This window comes from Liolophura sinensis, chromosome 9, assembly GCF_032854445.1.
Source record: "Liolophura sinensis isolate JHLJ2023 chromosome 9, CUHK_Ljap_v2, whole genome shotgun sequence".
Taxonomy (NCBI): Eukaryota; Metazoa; Mollusca; class Polyplacophora; order Chitonida; family Chitonidae; genus Liolophura; species Liolophura sinensis.
This window is the reverse complement of record NC_088303.1, coordinates 8,282,002-8,301,387: the sequence shown is the minus strand read 5'-3', so window position 1 is coordinate 8,301,387 and position 19,386 is coordinate 8,282,002. Positions and strand designations below refer to the sequence as shown.

The following is a 19,386-nucleotide window of genomic DNA, read 5'->3' as shown; positions in this document are numbered from 1 at the left end:
CTGGCCATCTTTATAATTATTACTGGTCAAAAACCTGCAGATACTAATTGGAAAATAGGCCCAATTAATGTCCGTACGTGTAGACCAAAATAGAACAGACCGTTCTAGATAACTTTTATAAATTACAGGTAAATTCAATGGTCATGATAAAGCATACAGACCACTAACCCACTTTGGCAAAGCAAGATATATAAGCCTGAAGTCCTTTAATCTGTTACTTGTAGGTCAATGTCTGCATATAGATTTAAATGTGCGAGTAGGGTACATAAGGCCAAACCCTCTGCAGTTCACACATGTATTTGGCCTCACACCCTTACAGCTACCGGTACACGAAACCTTAATAGTGGATTTGCCGACCACATAGCAATTACATTTAGAGAGTATTAAATAATCTTAGACTGACAATATACCGTGCTCTAGAGAATAGACGCACCTTTCGAGGTCACAGCAGCTCGACACTAGTTATACGCAAAGGTGTCGCAGAACTTGGCTTCTAGCTCTGTTTGACGTTACCGGTACGTCACTTTTAAAATGTCAGCCCACGTGGAGCACGCCGAGAAATGTTTTGGTGATGAAAGTTCTCGATAAATTTTCGATTTCCAACGACATGTAGTCGACATGGGCAAGACGAAGCAGAAAAAATACAAAGCTCCGAAGCCCTTGCCTACTGGTTTGCCCAGCGTCCGTGATTTTGAGCGAGAGGAAGCCGCAAACGGCGAAGTTGAGGTGCCAGGTGGCGCAGCTCATACTGTGGCCTATGTTGTGGACAAGGTGACAACAACAACACCGGCATACATCAGACATGTCTGTTTTGCTCAGCGCCTCTCCAGCCACTGCAATTACAACTGCACAACTGCACACTGGGAGGCGTGTACACAGGGTCTAGCATATATGTCTGAAATTCCATGGTGGCGTTTTAATAATGCTGTATTTTCGATTTAATTTTTTTATTGTAATTCTGCAGGTTTGTGGGTATACTTTTGTATGTCCATTTCCCCCTATGGACATTCCTCCCATGGACATTCCCCTCAAGGACAATTCCTCATAGGACATTTCCCTCAATGGATAAGTTTCTCTTAGGATTTTTCCCCGCATGGATAATTCCCCTTAGCACATTTCCCCGTATGGACATTTTCCCCTATGGACATTTCTTTCTATGACGGGCCTCCATGGCTCTATTGGTTAGCGCACTAGCGCAGATTTATGGCCCAGGAGCCTCTCACCAATGCTGTCGCTGTGAGTTCAAGTCCAGCTCATGCTGGCTTCCTCTCAGGCCATATGTGGGAAGATCTGTCAGCAGCGTGCAGATGGTTGTGGGTTTCCCCCGGGCTCTGCCTGGTTTCCACCCACCATATTGCTGGCCGTCGTCGTATAAGTGAAATATTCTTGAGTACGGCGTAAAACACCAATCAAATAAATAAGTTCCCTCTGTGGACATTAATCCTCCTAGGACAATTCCCCCAAATATATAATGTATATATAACCAGGAAATGAACATTTATATTTTTATTCTAATTTGAGCAGCATCTATCAATATTTATACCATGCTCGACAATTTTGCACTTTAAAATCATAGTGTCGGGTGTTATTATCTTATTCAGTGTCACTAATCTGGTTAGAAGTTATAGTAGAACTTTTATAAGACAGTGAAGCCAATGATCATGTATAATTCCCAAGATCAGATGTGTAAAACAAATTCATAATTTCATGCATTATTGGGGTAAAATATACTGCAAACTTTGATAATATGGTGAAGCTATAATTAAATTTTCTATATGTGTGTGGTAACTAATCTAAAATACACTTTAAAGTGTGTTTTTAAAAACGTGGTTTTATACTTTGGGGGAAATGTTGAAAGGGGAAAATGTTCATGAGGGGATTTGCCTGTAGAGGAAATTGTCGATAGGGGGGAAATTTCCTATAATAAATGCCCTGGATCAGATGCCTGTCATTCAGTTACAATGCCAGGATGCAAGATGCAGTGTCATCTCCTTAAAAACAGATGGTGTGTGCAAAAAAAAAAAAATATTGTCCTGCTGATGTTATAGCATTGGAAAATGCCCATTCAGCAGTAGTGTATTTGTCAAATTTGTATAATTTTAAGGTTTCTCAATATTCCTGTAGAGCTTATGTGATGCTTATTGGTCACTCATGGAGTGGTAAACATGGGCCTTTTTTATATGCTTCAACATGAGGTGACCATTTCGTTTTTACCCATGTTAGGGCCATCACAAGCTCATCCAACTTTTGAGCTGTTGTAGAAAAATCTGCTTATTAAACATTCGAACATGATCTTGCTGATTACATATTGTATATGACTCAGTTGGGTAGATATAGTGCCCCTATAAACACGTTCTGTGGATGACGGTGCAGACTCTTTTATATAAAAACTGCTCATTTTTGGGTATAATCCCTCACCTGTCTTTCAGTCGTGCGGAATCCACAAAAAAGCCGGGTAGTCCAATTCCTTACCTTTTCACTAGACACTCGCGGAACTCCCATAAAGGGTAAATGATCTGAAGCCCAATTGAAATTGACATTTTTGATTTTGTTCATCTGTTTTTTTTGTCTCCAGCTAACCAGTCCAAGCGCTGAAGAGAGAGAATATGCCTGTACAGCCATAGCGACATGTGTCACCCACCCAGAGGCTATATCAGCACTTTTGCGTCTTGATGGGATTCGGGGGCTAGCTCCCCTAATTGTGGACTCCAATCATCATATAAGACAATCAGCTTTAGGAGCTTTAAGGTAGATTTGAGGATTTAAGAGCTTTGAATTGAATGCTGTATCTGGTTATTTTAAAAGAGAGATTCTCTTCAATAAATGTTCATGGTAGCTACAACTGAAACTTTCAGGATATCGGTGGGTGTAAGTGTTTGTGTGAGGAATTTTTTTACTAAATCCTTAATAGACCATTCTGAACTGTCAATGAAGATCACACAGTTTAACAGTTGTAAGCTGTATTGTTGAGAATAGGTCAAGCGAATATCCTACACATTGGTTACAAATTATTCTGTGATGTCATGACGTCAAACCCTGAATGGAATGAGAAGTAAGGTAGTCTTGAGATGTCGGATGTGTTGGATCCACCCACAGTGAAGTTATTTCTGCGGTAAAGTATGTTCAGTGGTGGTCAGTTTGGGAAGGGACTCCCATATCTGTCTAAACATAGGAGTTCCCAGTGTGCAATGGATGTATGACTGGTTTGCATTTATTGGTTCAAAACTGGGAAAAGAAATGCTGGTTTAATCTGAAATAGCATAAATTGCAGGTGTGTTAATCATTCTAAAGGTTTTATTTAACCTGGTTTTTCATAACGTTAATGTTTTGGTTTCTCAGGAACATCAGTGTGGATGGAGGACCAGATGTTTGTAAAAAGCTAGTACTGAAGGATGTGTTAACACCTCTCATTGCCCTGCTTAATGAGGTTTGTCGGCTTTAATATAACATATTTATTATCATATGTGTGCGTGTTCTCCTGAAGAAAACATTTGAACTCAAAATTTAAGAAAACATAATGATATCAACATGCCATGCTCAGATGGTGTTTGCTGGATGAACTACAGGTGTAGGAAATATGAGGCACAAGGAATTTTGATGGAGGCCGTGTTTAGTGCTATATCAAAGATCATTAAACTTAACCGTCTGTTGTATGTGGGAAATGATTCAGTTATTTCATATAAACCTATAGAGTAAACAACCATTCAACCTGTTATTCAGTATGTGAATAATTTTGAGTTTGTATGTTACAACATCACTGTGACGTCTCTCAGTGGAGTGATGTCGTCACAGCATATGTGACATGCGTGACAACAGATCAGTGCATGGAACATGGTTGGTATATACAACATTGAAAATACACAAAAGTAATTTATTAAATTACCCAAGAAAATCCTCTAAAGTAAATATTTCAGGAAATAAGTCTTCATTTCATCTGACTATGGAGATTATAAATTATAGTATTGTACACATCCACCCAAGTTAAAATGCACAGATTACCCCTTCTTTGCCATCACAGCACAAAGGGAAGCCACCCTGAGGTTGTAACATTAAATTTTTAAACTCCTGTGTAAACAACTGTATTGTTGTATTGACTGTTTGCAGTATGGTGTGGATTGGATCCCGGAGCACTCACAGGCCAAGAGGAAAGCTGATGTGAAGGTGGAGATTTACACCCAGGCTGTGCATCTGCTGGCCAACCTGTGGTTAGTACTCCAGTATACTGTAACCTATATCAGGCTGTTGATTGCCTCAGTAGGCAAATAAAAATATGGAGCTTTGTGATGAAATATCTGTCTGTAAATGTATATCCACGTAACAAGCTGGCAGTTAATCACAAGGAATAGCTTTACAGATCACTTTGCTGGAATTCCAGTTCAGGGCCTCTGTGGCCGAGGGGGGTAGCGTTTCGGCATGGCACAGTGACCCAGGAGCACGTCACCCTGCCTTCAAATTCATAACTTGAAAGCCCTGTTAACTATTACATTTGATTATTCTTGGCACACAAAGATTATGGTTGTATCATCATATAAGTTTTATCATCATTTCAAGGCTGCTCTTTCTTAATAATATTGTGTCTGAAGAATGAGAAATTCATGACCATGTTTATATTACAAGGTGTTCACATGTCTCGGGAGTTCTTCTATAAGCTCATCTGAAGTATATTTCTGAATATGTGAGTGCTGTGTTTCAGGTAAAGTTTGGTATGTTAAAATACAATTTGAGAAATAGTTAAAGGCCTTAAAATGATACTTTTCATGCCAACACTTGAATTATTTTGACAAGGAATTAATCATACTTCGCAAAAAGTATCAACCAGAATTGGGCAAAATGTGGCACTTAAAAAATGCCATTGGGAAGTACATTGTTTTGTATTGTTACAGTGTTTTGTATTGTTACAGTATTTTGTTTCAACATGCAGTGCAGTGGCAATGATCAATCCCCATGGCTTGTTTAATTTCAGTGAAAGCACAGAATTGGCTGTGACAGTGTTTAATAAAGAGAATCTAGGCAGATTTCTGTTGCCCTGTCTTAACACGGAGAAGTATGGATTCCCATTGGCTGTTGCAGCAGGTGAGGTCACAGGACTTGAATATTTTAGGTATCGCACAAACTGTCTTTGCTGAATGACATCACTTACTTCATAGACTGGTGGTGGAATTAAACGCAGGGCATTGGGCATAACAAAATCATACATGTATATACAAGGCCTTTATCCTTGCTTTTAAGCAGGTATTTTGAGTATATGATGATGAGCACACACCTTACAGAAAACCAGAAGTTGCATTTATCTAGACATTTTGCATTTTTTTCAGGCGTGCATTAGGTGTAAAATTGTAATAGGCATGGGATTGTGATAACACTGTTCAAATATGAAGGGTACATGGGAAGGTCTTCCAGCAACCTGCGGGTGGTCGTGGCTTTCACCCGGGAATGGCCATAATGCTGGCCGCCGTCATATAAGTGAAACATTCTTGAGTATGGCGTAAAACACCAATCAAATAAATAAGTAAATAAAAAATTAAAGATGAAGGCCTGATATGTGACACATTACAAGTGATTAAGTTTTTTGGTTGTGTGTGACAATAGCAGCTGTTGAATTCTTGGGTTGGGTAATGATCATTGCAAATGCTGCATTGACAGGAACAAAGTGGATCTGTTTCAGTGTATATTTCTATGGCAGTAGACGAACAGTATGAAGAACTCTGACCAAAATCCCGCCCTCTCTTGGCGGAGATCTAACAACAGATTTAAACTTGATAGCTGTTCTCCAGTTATTACTTTCATGGCGTGCTTAGGGCATTACCTGCATTATGCATGATATTAAATAACCATTGTAAGCAATATTGTTGGGTGTTATATTGTAGTAAGGCTAAACCAGTTTAAAGTTTTGTTTTACTGACAGAACAAAGCCAAGGCAAAGGTTGATATAAAAATGAAACATGACCCAATTTTAGGAAAATGGTATCTGTCCCAGCAGTTCTTCCTGACATATTCACTTTATCACAACGCTTTGAAAAACTGGAAAATCAACAAGACCTGACAAAGTTAAAGTGCATATTTTCAATCCTAAGAACACTGCCTATCATGCGGAAAGGCAGAGGAAATGTATTGTAAGAAAAATAGTGCATTAATTACTTTTAGTAAAGACTTGAAAAATGGCTTCTCGCTGTTGTGTTAAAGCACATGTGTCATAAACTACAGTAATTCTTCAACTTTTTCACATGTTTGCAAGGTGTTTATTCAGACATATTATGAAGGCATTATTCTGTGTAGACTGATAACATTATACTGCCCTTGAACTGGCCAGCCCAACTAATGTACTTTTGTCTCTGAAGTGAAATTACAAGTGTGTATAAATTGCGCTGAAAGTTGCTCTTTCATATGCGAAAAGGTTGAGCAATTGGGGTTTAAAGTATTATTAATATTGAAATAAGTAAAATGTGTTGAAATGTAGAGCTGTAAATCTATAGACTATTTTGATATTCCTGCCGCAGCCCAGTGCCTGTACTCGGTTAGTGAAGACAACCCAGAGTCTGCATCCTTCTACTGTGAGAACCAGTCCACCTTGGAGAGTGTAGTGGGATGTGACCCTCTCACCCCAGGACTTCTCTTACTCAGGACATTAGCCATAGGTATGTGGCATGTTGAACATGTGTGTGTCAGTTCCTGTCTGAGATGAAAATGTGAAACCAATGAAAGGGAGCTAATCCCTACAGCATAAGTCATGTCTCAGACGGAGTGTTTTGATGATATTCTAAATGAGATTCTTATATATGGCTCTGTTTGTAATTCACAACCAGCAGAATATGGCTTTTCACATTTTGACTATAGGCAAAAGTTGAAGAGGTAGAAGCAAGTATTTTTAATCAACATTGGTGGATTTAAGAAAGATTCTTACGCTAAAAATAGGTCTGTTTTAATGTATTTTAGGAGAAACGATTTACCTTACCTGAATCTTTACCTGTCAGTTCTTGTTTTATCACTCAGGTGATCAGGTACTGAAGTGACTCTTGCCTCTCTCAAAAATCTGCTTTTTTCCCCTCAAATATTATTGTCAGGTGGATGTCTCCTTAGTAGGTCTCCTTGACCTAGACACTTCTTTGATTCTTGAATTGAAATATGAAAAATCTTTTTTCTGTAGGTATTTTATGTAACAGTAACAGTCAGGTGATCTCCCAGGCATCTGGAGGTGTGGTTGTTGCCATGGTAACCAAGTTGACAGAGGTTCTCACACAAGATCCGGTTGAAAGGCTGAAATCCGCGTGTGAAAAGTTGAACGCTCACACTACATTACCACCTGTTAAAGTGAGTTGGGAATTTTTTGCATTGTGTTGAAGCACCCCTGACAGGCATAAAATTGGGTAATATTCCTTTGATGGGACTAGTAGTAAATATGATTCTCATTAGCTTTTTTTTTCACTTTTGGTAAAACTTAAAACTTCCAGTAAAAAGTGTTGCTATATTTGGAGTCAGAAGAGATCATATTTGTCATTGTTGTGTGACAAAAAAAACAAGACAATGGAACAAGCCTGACTGACAAGTGAACCTTTTACTTTCAAAGTAGACCTATTGACCTACCCATGTCCTAAAAGGATATTCAGTTTTAGCCCAAAACATGTTCACTATTGTTCCTTTTTCTAGCTTTAGCAGTGTTTGGCATTGAGTACAAATAACAACAACAATTCAAACAATTTTCTATCCTGCCAGGACAGCGTGGACCCCTGTAAAGTAAATCAAATCTCCTATGATGCTAATGCATGGAATTTGACTTCAATTGTGTAGCCATTTTTTATGCCAGAGTTTGGTTTAAGACCTCTGCATGGGCAAAATTCAAACTAGAGTTAAATCTATCTTTATGCCTATCTACATATTAACATGCACTCATTGTATTCAAAATTGATCTTGTGTATGAACAATATGTATTATGTTTTTAGGCTGAAAATGGAGAAAATGTTGCTATAGCAGAGGCTGACCCAGGACCTGGTGAAGAAGAAACAGAGGTAGGCTCAGAGAGTTCATCTTGCGGTATCAGCTGCACGTGTTCCACATTTATGTTTATGGTAATAACATGAGGTTTACCAAATAAACCTGGCCACTATCCTATAATTGAAAAAGCATGGTGTTAAGCAACTATCAAATAAATAAATAAATTTATTTGATCGTTGTTTATAGCTATGGTGATGAGTTTTTACAGTGGCAGCCCAGTTAAACCAGAATGCCCAGAGAAAACAATCAATACGGGGCAAGTTATTGATAAGCCTTCCCACAGGTGAAATAACGTTATGCTGGTCATATTGGTGGTGAAGTAACATTATGCTGGTCATATTGTTACAGGTATTTGGAAAGTTGTCCTTGGAATAGTCTACCTATGCTTCAGGGGCTGATATTTGGCCCCATTCCAAGAGGGCTGTTTCCCAAATTGCTGCCACGAATGTCCTAGCTCAGGACTGATGTCCCAAAATGTACTCTTTTCAGATGTAATGAACCTCTCTCTTTTGTTGTTTGAACAGTGGATGGGTGTTAGAGGGGTGGGGGTAAGATATAATATGAGAATTCCGGGTGTGTGTGTGTGTTTGAATTTGGTTAGCTTAAAGGATACATGAAACGCGTGGTTTTTATCTCCTAATACAAAGTGTGTGATGTCGCCTAACATTCTGAAAGCTTCTCGTCTTTTGATGTAGAAATAGCTTTCAAAACTTTGATGGGGGGAGAACCTGAATTGAATTAGGAATCTCAAAGCTAAGGTGGTCCCATGTTCCGGTATGTTCATCGATGGTGTCATTTTCGACCTCCGACCATTAAAAGGATATTGAAATCTGAAAGATGCCTCAAAAATGAATAAGATCATTTCATAGACGAAATATAAATTACAGGTCAGCAACGGACCTGCTGGTGATGGACAAGCCAATGAGAAAATGGAGGAGGAACCTGTTGCCAGTAGCAGCAAACAAACTCCTCCGTCACATGCCACAAAGGTAACGAATTCATTTTTATTGGCCAGTGGGTCTTTTACAGGGGAGTTGTTTTCAGATCAAGAGTGAAGTTAACTCGGACGGACTGACAAAATTAAATTTAAAAAAAAGCTTTTAAAATTGTAAACTTTCATATGCCTGTCAGTAATGATGCATTGTTTATGCACCAATAAAATGGGTTTACATTTTGTCTCTACCACCGAAGCCAAAGGGTAGTTAAAATGAGTCACATTGCTTTAAACTGTTTAGACTTTATATGCCCTTTTTTGTGATTTTTGTTCTTTTTTGTGATTTAAGAGTGAAATCAGACGACCCTGTATAAAATGTATTTCAATCATCAAGATTCAGCCTGATGGCATCGTCTGTTCACTCTCTCATGACAGGCATAACTTGTGGTTCTGTAGCTCTCGTTCAGGATGATACTTTATCTTTTAGGCTGTAGACATTTGCCTAGATCTGGAGGAAGTACAGTATTTACTGACTGCTCAACAAGTTGCTCTGGAATTACTCACAAACCTCTGTGTAGGTGAAGGTCAGTACCCTACTCTTTAACATCACCAATTCATATTAGAAATACGAGGCCCAGTTTATGTATACATGTATATTTATTTGTTTACAGGATTGTCATAAACCTGGCCACTATCCTATAAGTGAAAAGGCATGGTGTTAAGCAACTATCAGATAAATAAATAATTTTATTTGATCGTTGTTTATAGCTATGGTGATGAATTTTTAGAGTGGCAGCCCAGTTAAACCAGAATGCTCAGAGAAAACAATCAATACTGGGCAAGTTATTGATAAGCCTTCCCACAGGTGAAATAACGTTATGCTGGTTATATTAGTGTTGAAGTAACATTATGCTGGTCATATTGGTGTTTGAGTAACATTATGCTGGTCATATTGGTGTTGAAATAACGTTGCGTTGGTCATATTGGTGAAAGACAAGCTTTCCCACAGGTGAAGTAACGGTATGCTGACCATATTGGTGGAAGACAAATTGTGTTCAGTGTTCCTCAGAGTGCACAAATGGTGACATGAGCATTGTCAAACACTTACTCTCACCAAGACCCCGGAGTAAGTTCTTAGGCCAAGGCTTCATGCTGTATGGTGTCCTGTAAGTTTGTTTAAAAGGCCTCACACTAAATTTGTGTTCATGAAGCTTGAGAGCACTGAAGGAGAAGATGGATCATGAGTGTGTTGATGTCATCTTTAGAGATGTGTGAAATCACTCAGAACAGCACCATATTTGCTGAACAAAAGTATTTAAGAACAACTTCAGTTTTGTTCTTGTTATTAGATTTCCTGCCTATTTTTTCTAGAAATTTAAACAACACTTCCTTCGTGTAGATTTTTGAAATAAGAATTAATGGCCTTTAGAATGGGTGGAATGACCGTATCCAAATTTGAAATCATGGATTACATCTTCCCTAAACCGATTTAAGTAAAATTATAACATATCCAAGGAAATAGATCTGCTGCTTTTCCAGCTTTCATTGAGATTGAAAAATATGTCTCCTCCCTTTATGATTACATCTTTTATGCTAACTCATCAAGAGACATGAGATATGAAAATTTCATTGAAACTATCAATAAACCTGAAGTCTGTAGTCTATGTTTGTCCTGTTTCAGATGAGGGAGAGGACTGGGAAGACATGGACAGTAGCTCCTCTTCAGATGACTTGACATGTATGGATACCAACATGGCTGACACGGAGGTAGACAACAACAACATGTTTGTGAGTATAGCACTGATTGTTAATACTTCAGATGTCAGACATATTGTGCTAATTGAAGATGCAATTTGTCCTCAGGTAACATAATTCAGCCCTGAGAGTTGAGGTTTAAATATCTTGAATGCATGTCTACATTTGTTAGTTTACAACAGTATATATGAATTACATGTTATAAGCTTATTTAAAAGGCCTTAAATACAGATTATCATGTTGTGTATGTGCTGTGAGCAGATATTATCTCAGGCCCTTAACACAGAGTTGTGGTGATATGATTATAGTCATGTACACCCTGTAAATTGTATCGATGTAGAATTATTTAATATTCAAGTGACCTTGACATCATGAATGTTGTAGAATACCCTGTGCTTGCCGACTGAAGTTCACACAGCATTCACATCCAATGACTTGCTGGATAAGGTAAATATCTGGTGATTTAAGTAAAGATGTGATCATATTACAGCACTAATTAAAAATGACTGTTGTGCTATAGATTTCATCATTGTTGAGACAAAACTGGGACTGTGAAATCCTCATATTTTTCTATATTTGCTGAAAATTTTAATATATAAGAACACAGCTCAAAATTTGCTGTCAGCAGAGTTGACTGTATCTGGATTTTATCTACCTAGAAAGGCTATTCTTACACACTGCTAGTTAACTATGACAGTACTGTGACCTTTTTTATCCTGCAGATGGTTGTGGGTTTCTCCCGGGCTCTGCCTAGATTCCTCCCACCATACTGCTGGCCGCCATCATATAAATGAAATATTCTTCAGTATGGCGTAAAACACAAATCAAACAAATAAATGTATGTTAAAATACCTGTTCCACGTGCGTTGTTAAATGGGTTAATGCTGGGGCCATTAAATATCAGTTGTCCGTTCCAGGTAGGTGTTTCCATGTATCATGACTGCTAAATTCAAACCTGACTAAAACTGGGTGAAATTTGATGAACTCATATTCAATCTTCCATGTTTGAATGCGTTGTGTCAAGGTTACTTACTTCTTCCTGCCCCTTATATCCCCAGGTTCTGTCCAAAGCCAATGTTGTCAAATTACCAGCTGATATAGTGAAAGCATTGGAGGACAGGGAAATGTGGAAATCTATAGTCAAGAGGTAAAACTGTGATGTGTGTCAGGATGGTAAAACAGTAAGAAAATCCACAACTGTTCTAAACTACATGAATTATGGGAACAGCAATTTTATCAAACACAGTTGCTATTATATATGTATACAGCAATCTTTGGTTTCTGTGGCCAAGAGTCTTAGCACTCCACTGTGGTGAAATTACCCAGGAGCCTCTCATCAATGCAGTCACTGTGAGTTCAAGTCCAGCTCATGCTGGCTTCCTCTCCAGCCTTACTTGGGAGGGTCTGCCAGCAGCCTGCGGATGGTCGTGGGTTCCCCAGGGCTTTGCCTGGTTTCCTTCCACCAGAATGCTGGCTGCCATCGTATATGTGAAATATTCTTAAATACATAAATCTTTTCAGATACATGTATATGTACATGTTTGACCTTTGAAGACTTGTTGCGTGCTTACACAACCTTGAAGGGAACTCAGTGCTTGAGGCTTTTTGTATACACCATTCAACATGGTGGAAAAAAACATCCAATCTTTGGTCAACTGGTCAAAATACTTCCCCCAGAAATTGTGTCCTTCTGGTATCTGCCAGGACCATTCAGTTGTGCACCACTGTTCTGGTGTGCACCACTATTCAGTTGTGCACCACTATTCTGGTGTGCACCACTATTCAGTTGTGCACCACTATTCAGTTGTGCACCACTGTTCTGGTGTTCACCACTATTCAGTTGTGCACCACTGTTCTGGTGTTCACCACTATTCAGTTGTGCACCACTATTCTGGTGTGCACCACTATTCAGTTGTGCACCACTATTCAGTTGTGCACCACTATTCTGGTGTGCACCACTATTCAGTTGTGCACCACTATTCTGGTGTGCACCACTATTCAGTTGTGCACCACTATTCAGTTGTGCACCACTATTCTGGTGGGCACCACTATTCAGTTGTGCACCACTGTTCTGGTGTGGACCACTATTCAGTTGTGCACCACTATTCTGGTGTGCACCACTATTCTGGTGGGCACCACTATTCAGTTGTGCACCACTATTCAGTTATGCACCACTATTCGTGTATGATGTATGTATACGATGGCTTTAAGAGTTTAACAAGTCAGTAATTGCCCTTTTGCCCAATCAGGCGAATAATGATCATTAATAATGAGATAACATGATAGTCCATTGTTCACTGTTTCAACTGCACCATTGAGTGAGGAGGTTTGTCAAGTACCTGGTGAAGGTCAGTGATATACCTACTCCAGTGATTCTGGAGTGATATACCTACTCCAGGGACTCTGGAGTGATACACCCATTCCAGTGACTCTGGAGTGATGTACCTACTCCAGGGACTCTGGAGTGATATACCTACTCCAGGGACTCTGGAGTGATACACCCATTCCAGTGACTCTGGAGTGATGTACCTACTCCAGGGACTCTGGAGTGATATACCTACTCCAGGGACCCTGGAGTGATACACCCATTCCAGTGACTCTGGAGTGATGTACCTACTCCAGGGACTCTGAAGTGATATACCTTCTCCAGGGAAACCTGCGGATGGTTGTTTCCCCTGGACTCTGCCCAGTTTCCACCCACCATAATGCTGGCTGCAGTCGTATAAGTGAAACATTCTTGAGTACGGCGTTAAACACCAATCAAATAAATAAATAAATTCTCTAGTGACTCTGGAGTGATATACTTACTCCAGTGACTCTGGAGTGATATACTTACTCCAGTGACTCTGGAGTGATATACCTACTTTAGTGACTCTGGAGTGATACACCTACTCCAGGGGGGCCTCCGTGGCTCAGTTGGTTAGCGCGCTAGCACAGCGTAATGACCCAGCAGTCTCTCACCAATTCGGTCGCTGTGAGCTCAAGTCCAGCTCATGTTGGTTTCCTCTCCGGTAGTACGTGGGAAGGTCTGCAAGCAACCTGCGGATGGTCATGGGTTTCCCCCGGGCTCTGCTCGGTTTCCACCCACCATAATGCTGGCCGCCGTCATATAAGTGAAATATTCTTGAGTACAGCGTGAAACACCAATCAAATAAACAAATAAATACTCCAGGGACTCTGGAGTGATATACCTACTCCAGGGACTCTGGAGTGATATACCTACTCCAGGGACTGGTTTCTTACACTCATAAACCTGACTGCTGGCATGTAAGTGGCAAATTCTTGAGCACAATGTTAGATACCAATGAAATAAAATGAATAAATTTATGAAATCATTAAATTTTGCGTCCATCTTTCAGTCTGCAGACGGTTCAGTCACACGCTCTCCTGTGTATCAATAACCTTGTCACATGTCTGACGGTAGAAGCTTTGGGTGGGGTGGAAAAGTTACACAAGATCTGGCTAGGACTTCTCCAGACCTCAACTCCATCTAAAGGTGCCTGTTCTCTGCAACTCTTCTGTCATTTTACATGTAAATCCTGTACTTTTCTCCAGAAAAAATTGTAAATTTGTATGGATCTCTTATTCTTCAGCAGCATTTTCATTTTTAGGCACTCTGCTGAGGCTCTCGCTGGCTCAGTGGATTGCAGTGTTGTCCTCAGCACTACTGATTTAACCCTAACAGTTAACCAGTAAGCCTGTAGGCTTGAATCCAGCTCACACATCCGCAGTTATGGGGTTGTCAGGTTTGACATCTGCCTAAAAAAGGGAAGTGCTTTAAATTTCAATTCATACCAGTTTCCTCCATCCAGTTGTTTTCGTTGGGCCTTAATAAGTGTGCTTTATTCTCCTAACAACCCAACCTTAATTAAGCCTACTTGATGTGGAGACCTACTTACCCTGTAGGTCAGTTGAACGGTTTCTGTAAGGTGGATAGTTAGCCTGGTTCAGCTGAAGAATTAATGAACAAAGTAAGCAAACATATTGTTTATTATTATTTTGAAGTTTGCTCATGTTACAGGCTTGGAAAACTCTTCTTTGTTGGAGGCAGTAACCAGTGCTATGCGAGCAGTCATTCAGAAAATGGCTGGTCTGGAAACAAACAAGGTACATGTATAAATAAGGAAGTAATCTGGGAGATTTTAATGTGTTGACATGGAGCAGAGAATCACTGTTGTGTTTTTGTGCAAAACAGTAAAAACCATGGGTTTTTTCTTGTGTGTGAAGCATTTTTAGAACCCTGCACTTCTACACTAAACTGGTTTTGGTGATTACCTCCCTTGACTATATACCGACCTCTCTGTTTGATGGTTATGATGAACTGACATAGGCATAGAATGAAAGCTCTTATGACATATAGAGAAATATGATCATTGTAACCTTTCTTGAGATTCATCGTCGGTGTCTCTTTTCATTTTCTCCAAATTGAAGCCAGTGGAGGAATGGCTAAATGTCTTGCTAAGTTACAAGGTGTTATATGTGTGCTTTTCAGATCTGCTGATGTACTTTTGTTGACTTGTAGTTCTCAGAGGTCAAAGGTCAGGAATTAGAGTTCATCTTCCAATTAGGTCAGACATGTCCAGTTTCCCAGGTCCGGGCCAACTCTGTCAGAATCATCTCTACCATTGGCTGTATCTTAGCAACTGCCACAGAACCTCATCCAGGGCTGAAGGTAGGGAAATGCTGACTGTGACTGTCACATGTTTGTGTATGGATAAATAATGTTTGTACATGGATATGAATGTAGTTTACATGTGCTATAAAATTCTAAAATGTACTATTTTAAAAGGAAATTCTCAAAATTAACTAAATTCTAGCAGTTCTAAGTGGTTTACAGTGCTTGTATTGGAGTTTTAGAGTCATTGTAGCAGAGTGGTTAAAGTTGGGAAAAAAATATAAAATAAGACATAAGCTGAGATGAAAGAGTGTGAAAAGTTAGTCCTAAATTTCATTCTCAATATTTTTTTAGATTTTTCTTCTCAGAGAAAGACAGTTGAAAATAATTTCATATGGTGGATATTTGGGACCACCTTTTGATACATAGTCTTTGTGTAATAATGTTATGAATGAGGATGTAACATGTGATTAATCAATATATTTACAGTAGAATTTGGTCTTTCCAACTGACTAATGTGTTCAACCTGAATTTTGGTCATGTTTAATTCAGATTAAATACATATGTTTGGATATAAACAACAAATTTACATTGAATGTAAATTGTGACATGCATCACATGCTAATTTAAAGCATGATTATGCAATGATGATAAATACCAAAAGGTGGTCCCAAATACCCACCATACAAAAATATTTCAAATACCCTTTTCCTTTTGTTCTTGGGGCCTAATGAGTTAGTAAATTGATGGAAGATTTTTTCTTGTGTGGTCTTGCAGTTTTCTTCAGACTGCTTGACTTCTGTCAATTCAAACTCATAATGCCAAACATTGCGAGTACAAACTTACCAAGGGTCATCAGCCACTCCGCTCTCCTCCATTCACAAAACTGGCCACCAGTGGATAAGTGAAAATTCTTTATGGTGGAACGAACAATCCATGTAGTGGTTTAGAGACATTTTCAGTCTTTCAATTGCTACAACTCACGAGCTGAGAGATCAAACCTAGCCATGGACAGGGAATTTGGGGATTACCCTGCTCTGTGTGTTCGTTGGGCCTTGGAGACTAGGCTCTTGAGAACGCTCCTGTTGTTGTTGGTGTTCAGTCTAACTTTCACTGAAGACTGAGGACAATGGTATTAAACAACAATCACTAAAAAAAAATGAATAAATAAATCATTTTGTGTGATGTCATAAACTCATAAAGTTTGTTGGAGATGACTTGACTCCCTCTGTTATGAGAGTATAACTGCTGCCAAGGAAACATTGATCTAACACTTGTGGAAAATTCCCCAGGCTCTACTCAGTTTCCTCTGACCATAATGCTGGTCGCCGTTGAATGAGTGAAATATTCTTGAATATGTCGTAAAACACCAATCAAATAAATAAACAAACTTGTGGAGTGTACTGCGAAACTGGCATATTTCATGTGAGTCTTATTTGGCATGTGTTTCCTCCCCCAGGATATTGGCTTGTTTTTGGTGGGCGTGGCATGTCAGGACACTGACCTGTGGGTCACGGCCGAGGCTCTGGACTCTATATTTGATGTGTTTGGTGAAGATCACTTGGACCCAATTCTAAAGGAAATTGGAATGATAGATAAACTGAAGAAGTTGGATCCTGTTTTAAAGTCTAAGGTAAGAAAGGAAGAAATAGGCAGAGTTCATGGAACATATGAATACATATCAGTATGCCATGTTTGTTTGAGACCAATCCTAAGTCAGGGTAGGTCAAGCACTTGTCAGCTAGTGACCTGGAGGGTGTCAAGATGGGAGGCAGGTGATCATGTTATGTCTTGTTGTCTTGGCCATGCTTTTCTATCAGTTTATTACTGGCCCGGTTAGCTCAGTCAGTGGAGCGTCTGCTTCGGGTGCGGTAAATCCAGGATTGATCCTGGGTCGGGTCACAACTAAGACCTTGAAAGTGAAGTTCTAACGTTCAGCATTAAGGGGATGGTGAAATGACTACATGCCTTTGGTAAGTCGTCTCAGTGAAGCAGCACTGGATAAAAGAGCAATGGAAATCCGTCCTGCAACAAGGAGGTACATAACATGCACTCTAAGGACTCCTCCATGGTCTTATGACTGAAAAATTAAGAAAAAATGTTAAACCCCAAGTACTCACTCACTCCTTCAATTTATTTTCACTGACAACGGCTCCCTGCATGGAGGCTGCAGAATAATCTAACTGAAATACTGTTGAAAGAACAGTAAGCTTTTCATAAAAAAAAACAAAAAACCTTCTAGTAGTGAAATTAAATGAAGTAAAGTCTCAGAGAATCATCTGGTTTTCATCATTGAAATATTTCAAAACCTATTTATTGAACTGCTTGTGTTTGGTTTACAGATGTCAAGCCAAAGAAAGCAATTGGGTGAGCATTACCCTGTGATTTACACGGCCAAGAGAAACTTGGGGCCTTTCATCAAATACAAAACAACTCATCTGGCTGGCAGCAAGAGTTAAGCATAGAAAGAGAACGATATATATTCCTTGAAAAATCATCAGCCAGTTTGCTGATGTTGAATTTAATGGTTTTTTGATTTCAAGTTGTTTGATTTCATTTTTTAAACTGCTGTGCAGTTCAGTCTTTTTTTGTGTGTTGTTGTTGTAACAAGCCAGTGCAGTTACGCAGTCCTCATTCCACTAACAAGTTTAAGTTGTAAGTTTTAAAGGAAGTTTGTTGAGGGATAAGCCTGAATGGACCATTGGCATAAAATATGCATAAAATAGAGAGGTCATTAAAAAAAAATATGTCTCAAAAATGAAAAAAAAATTATTTTTTTGGGGCATATCTTCATTTCTTTTTTAAGCTGTACTCTTTGTTTTATAGTAGCTTTTCATGTGGCCATTACCTTCTGAGTTTTACCTACCGATGGCGCATATTATGGTATAGGTTGAATGAGTTTGTGAAAGTCGTATGTCGTAAGTTTTTGCAAAGGATTTGAGAAGCGACTTATGACCCCTAGTAATATAGAGGCCTGGACTCCTATTCCAGTACATGGGCCGAGTTCATTTTAACTGCCATGGCAACATATGTTTAACATTGCTGTGGGTGTTGCAAACAAAATTGGTAGTTAAAAATGGCAGATTGCCATGATAAAAACACTGTACTCGGCGGGGAAATGCCTGTGTTAAGTAATGGTTTCAATGTGATCTGCATGTACAAAAGATCACCTTTGATTTGTGAAAGATCTACCTGTATTAAAATGGATGAATAAAGGTAAAAATGATGTTACATTTGTGCTGAATATTTGCATGATGGATTTGTTATGATGTTTAAAATCAGATATGTAAGTCTATTTTGATTAAAAAAAAAACTGTGCAGATCTTTATGTGGTCTCTTCCTGCTGGATACTGGAATATGAGGGCATAACTCGCCTGTGTTGTAACCTAATGTAGCTCAAGATTTCTCTTTCCACATCCCATGAAGATTTCCATTATGTGATTGCCAAGGAGGCCAGAAACATTAAAGTCTGGCGATACTTTAGGACTGTTAAGGCGTTGCTCAGAGCATCAGCTTTAAACAAAATTCGGAAAGAACATGATTTCTTACCCCTTGATATATCAGATGGTATATAACTGATGTGCTTCCTTGAAACTGTATCAATTTGGTGCAATTCTATTAAATTTTGTGTTGACTGTTCATATAGTGTTTATGTATTTTGTTTTACATGTACTTCTGATGACAATGATTTCTGTGTGACAATACAGGGAAAAACGTAGTCTTTTTTTATAAAATGATGGTGATTATCAAGCAAAGATGCTTGTGTTAGATACTTTTAATAGCTACTGAAGGGCATTGGTATTATTTGCTTCTGATATTTACCCAAATATCAATCTGTTTTAAAATTTCAAAAGAATTGTTTTACTTGTATGTCCATTGACCTACAAAATGTGTTTATCAGTAACATTACTGGTTGTCTAGTATAAGTGCCATAGATATGTATGTGTACTTGTTAATGGATAAAACTACATGCCATTTTCCAAGTGAAATGTCTTTGCATTTGATATGTACATATATAATACTTGTACTCAGATCATATATAATATAGATACAGGATCTTTACTTGTTCTTCATTTGAACAACTTTGCACGTT

At 38.9% G+C, this 19,386-nt stretch overlaps 1 protein-coding gene across 1 annotated transcript; it reads left to right on the top strand.

Annotated features, from left to right (window-relative positions):
* Positions 1-537: 537 nt before the first annotated feature.
* Positions 538-18,475, top strand: LOC135475110 (HEAT repeat-containing protein 3-like). The gene is made up of 18 exons (XM_064754852.1): positions 538-771; positions 2,576-2,748; positions 3,340-3,427; positions 4,105-4,205; positions 4,964-5,073; positions 6,498-6,635; positions 7,145-7,308; positions 7,938-8,003; positions 8,877-8,978; positions 9,411-9,507; positions 10,605-10,711; positions 11,063-11,125; positions 11,737-11,825; positions 14,038-14,174; positions 14,700-14,785; positions 15,201-15,350; positions 16,753-16,926; positions 17,636-18,475. Exons 1-18 carry the CDS (start codon positions 619-621, stop codon positions 17,750-17,752), a joined length of 2,115 nt encoding a protein of 704 aa, XP_064610922.1. The 5' UTR covers positions 538-618; the 3' UTR covers positions 17,753-18,475.
* Positions 18,476-19,386: the final 911 nt, after the last annotated feature.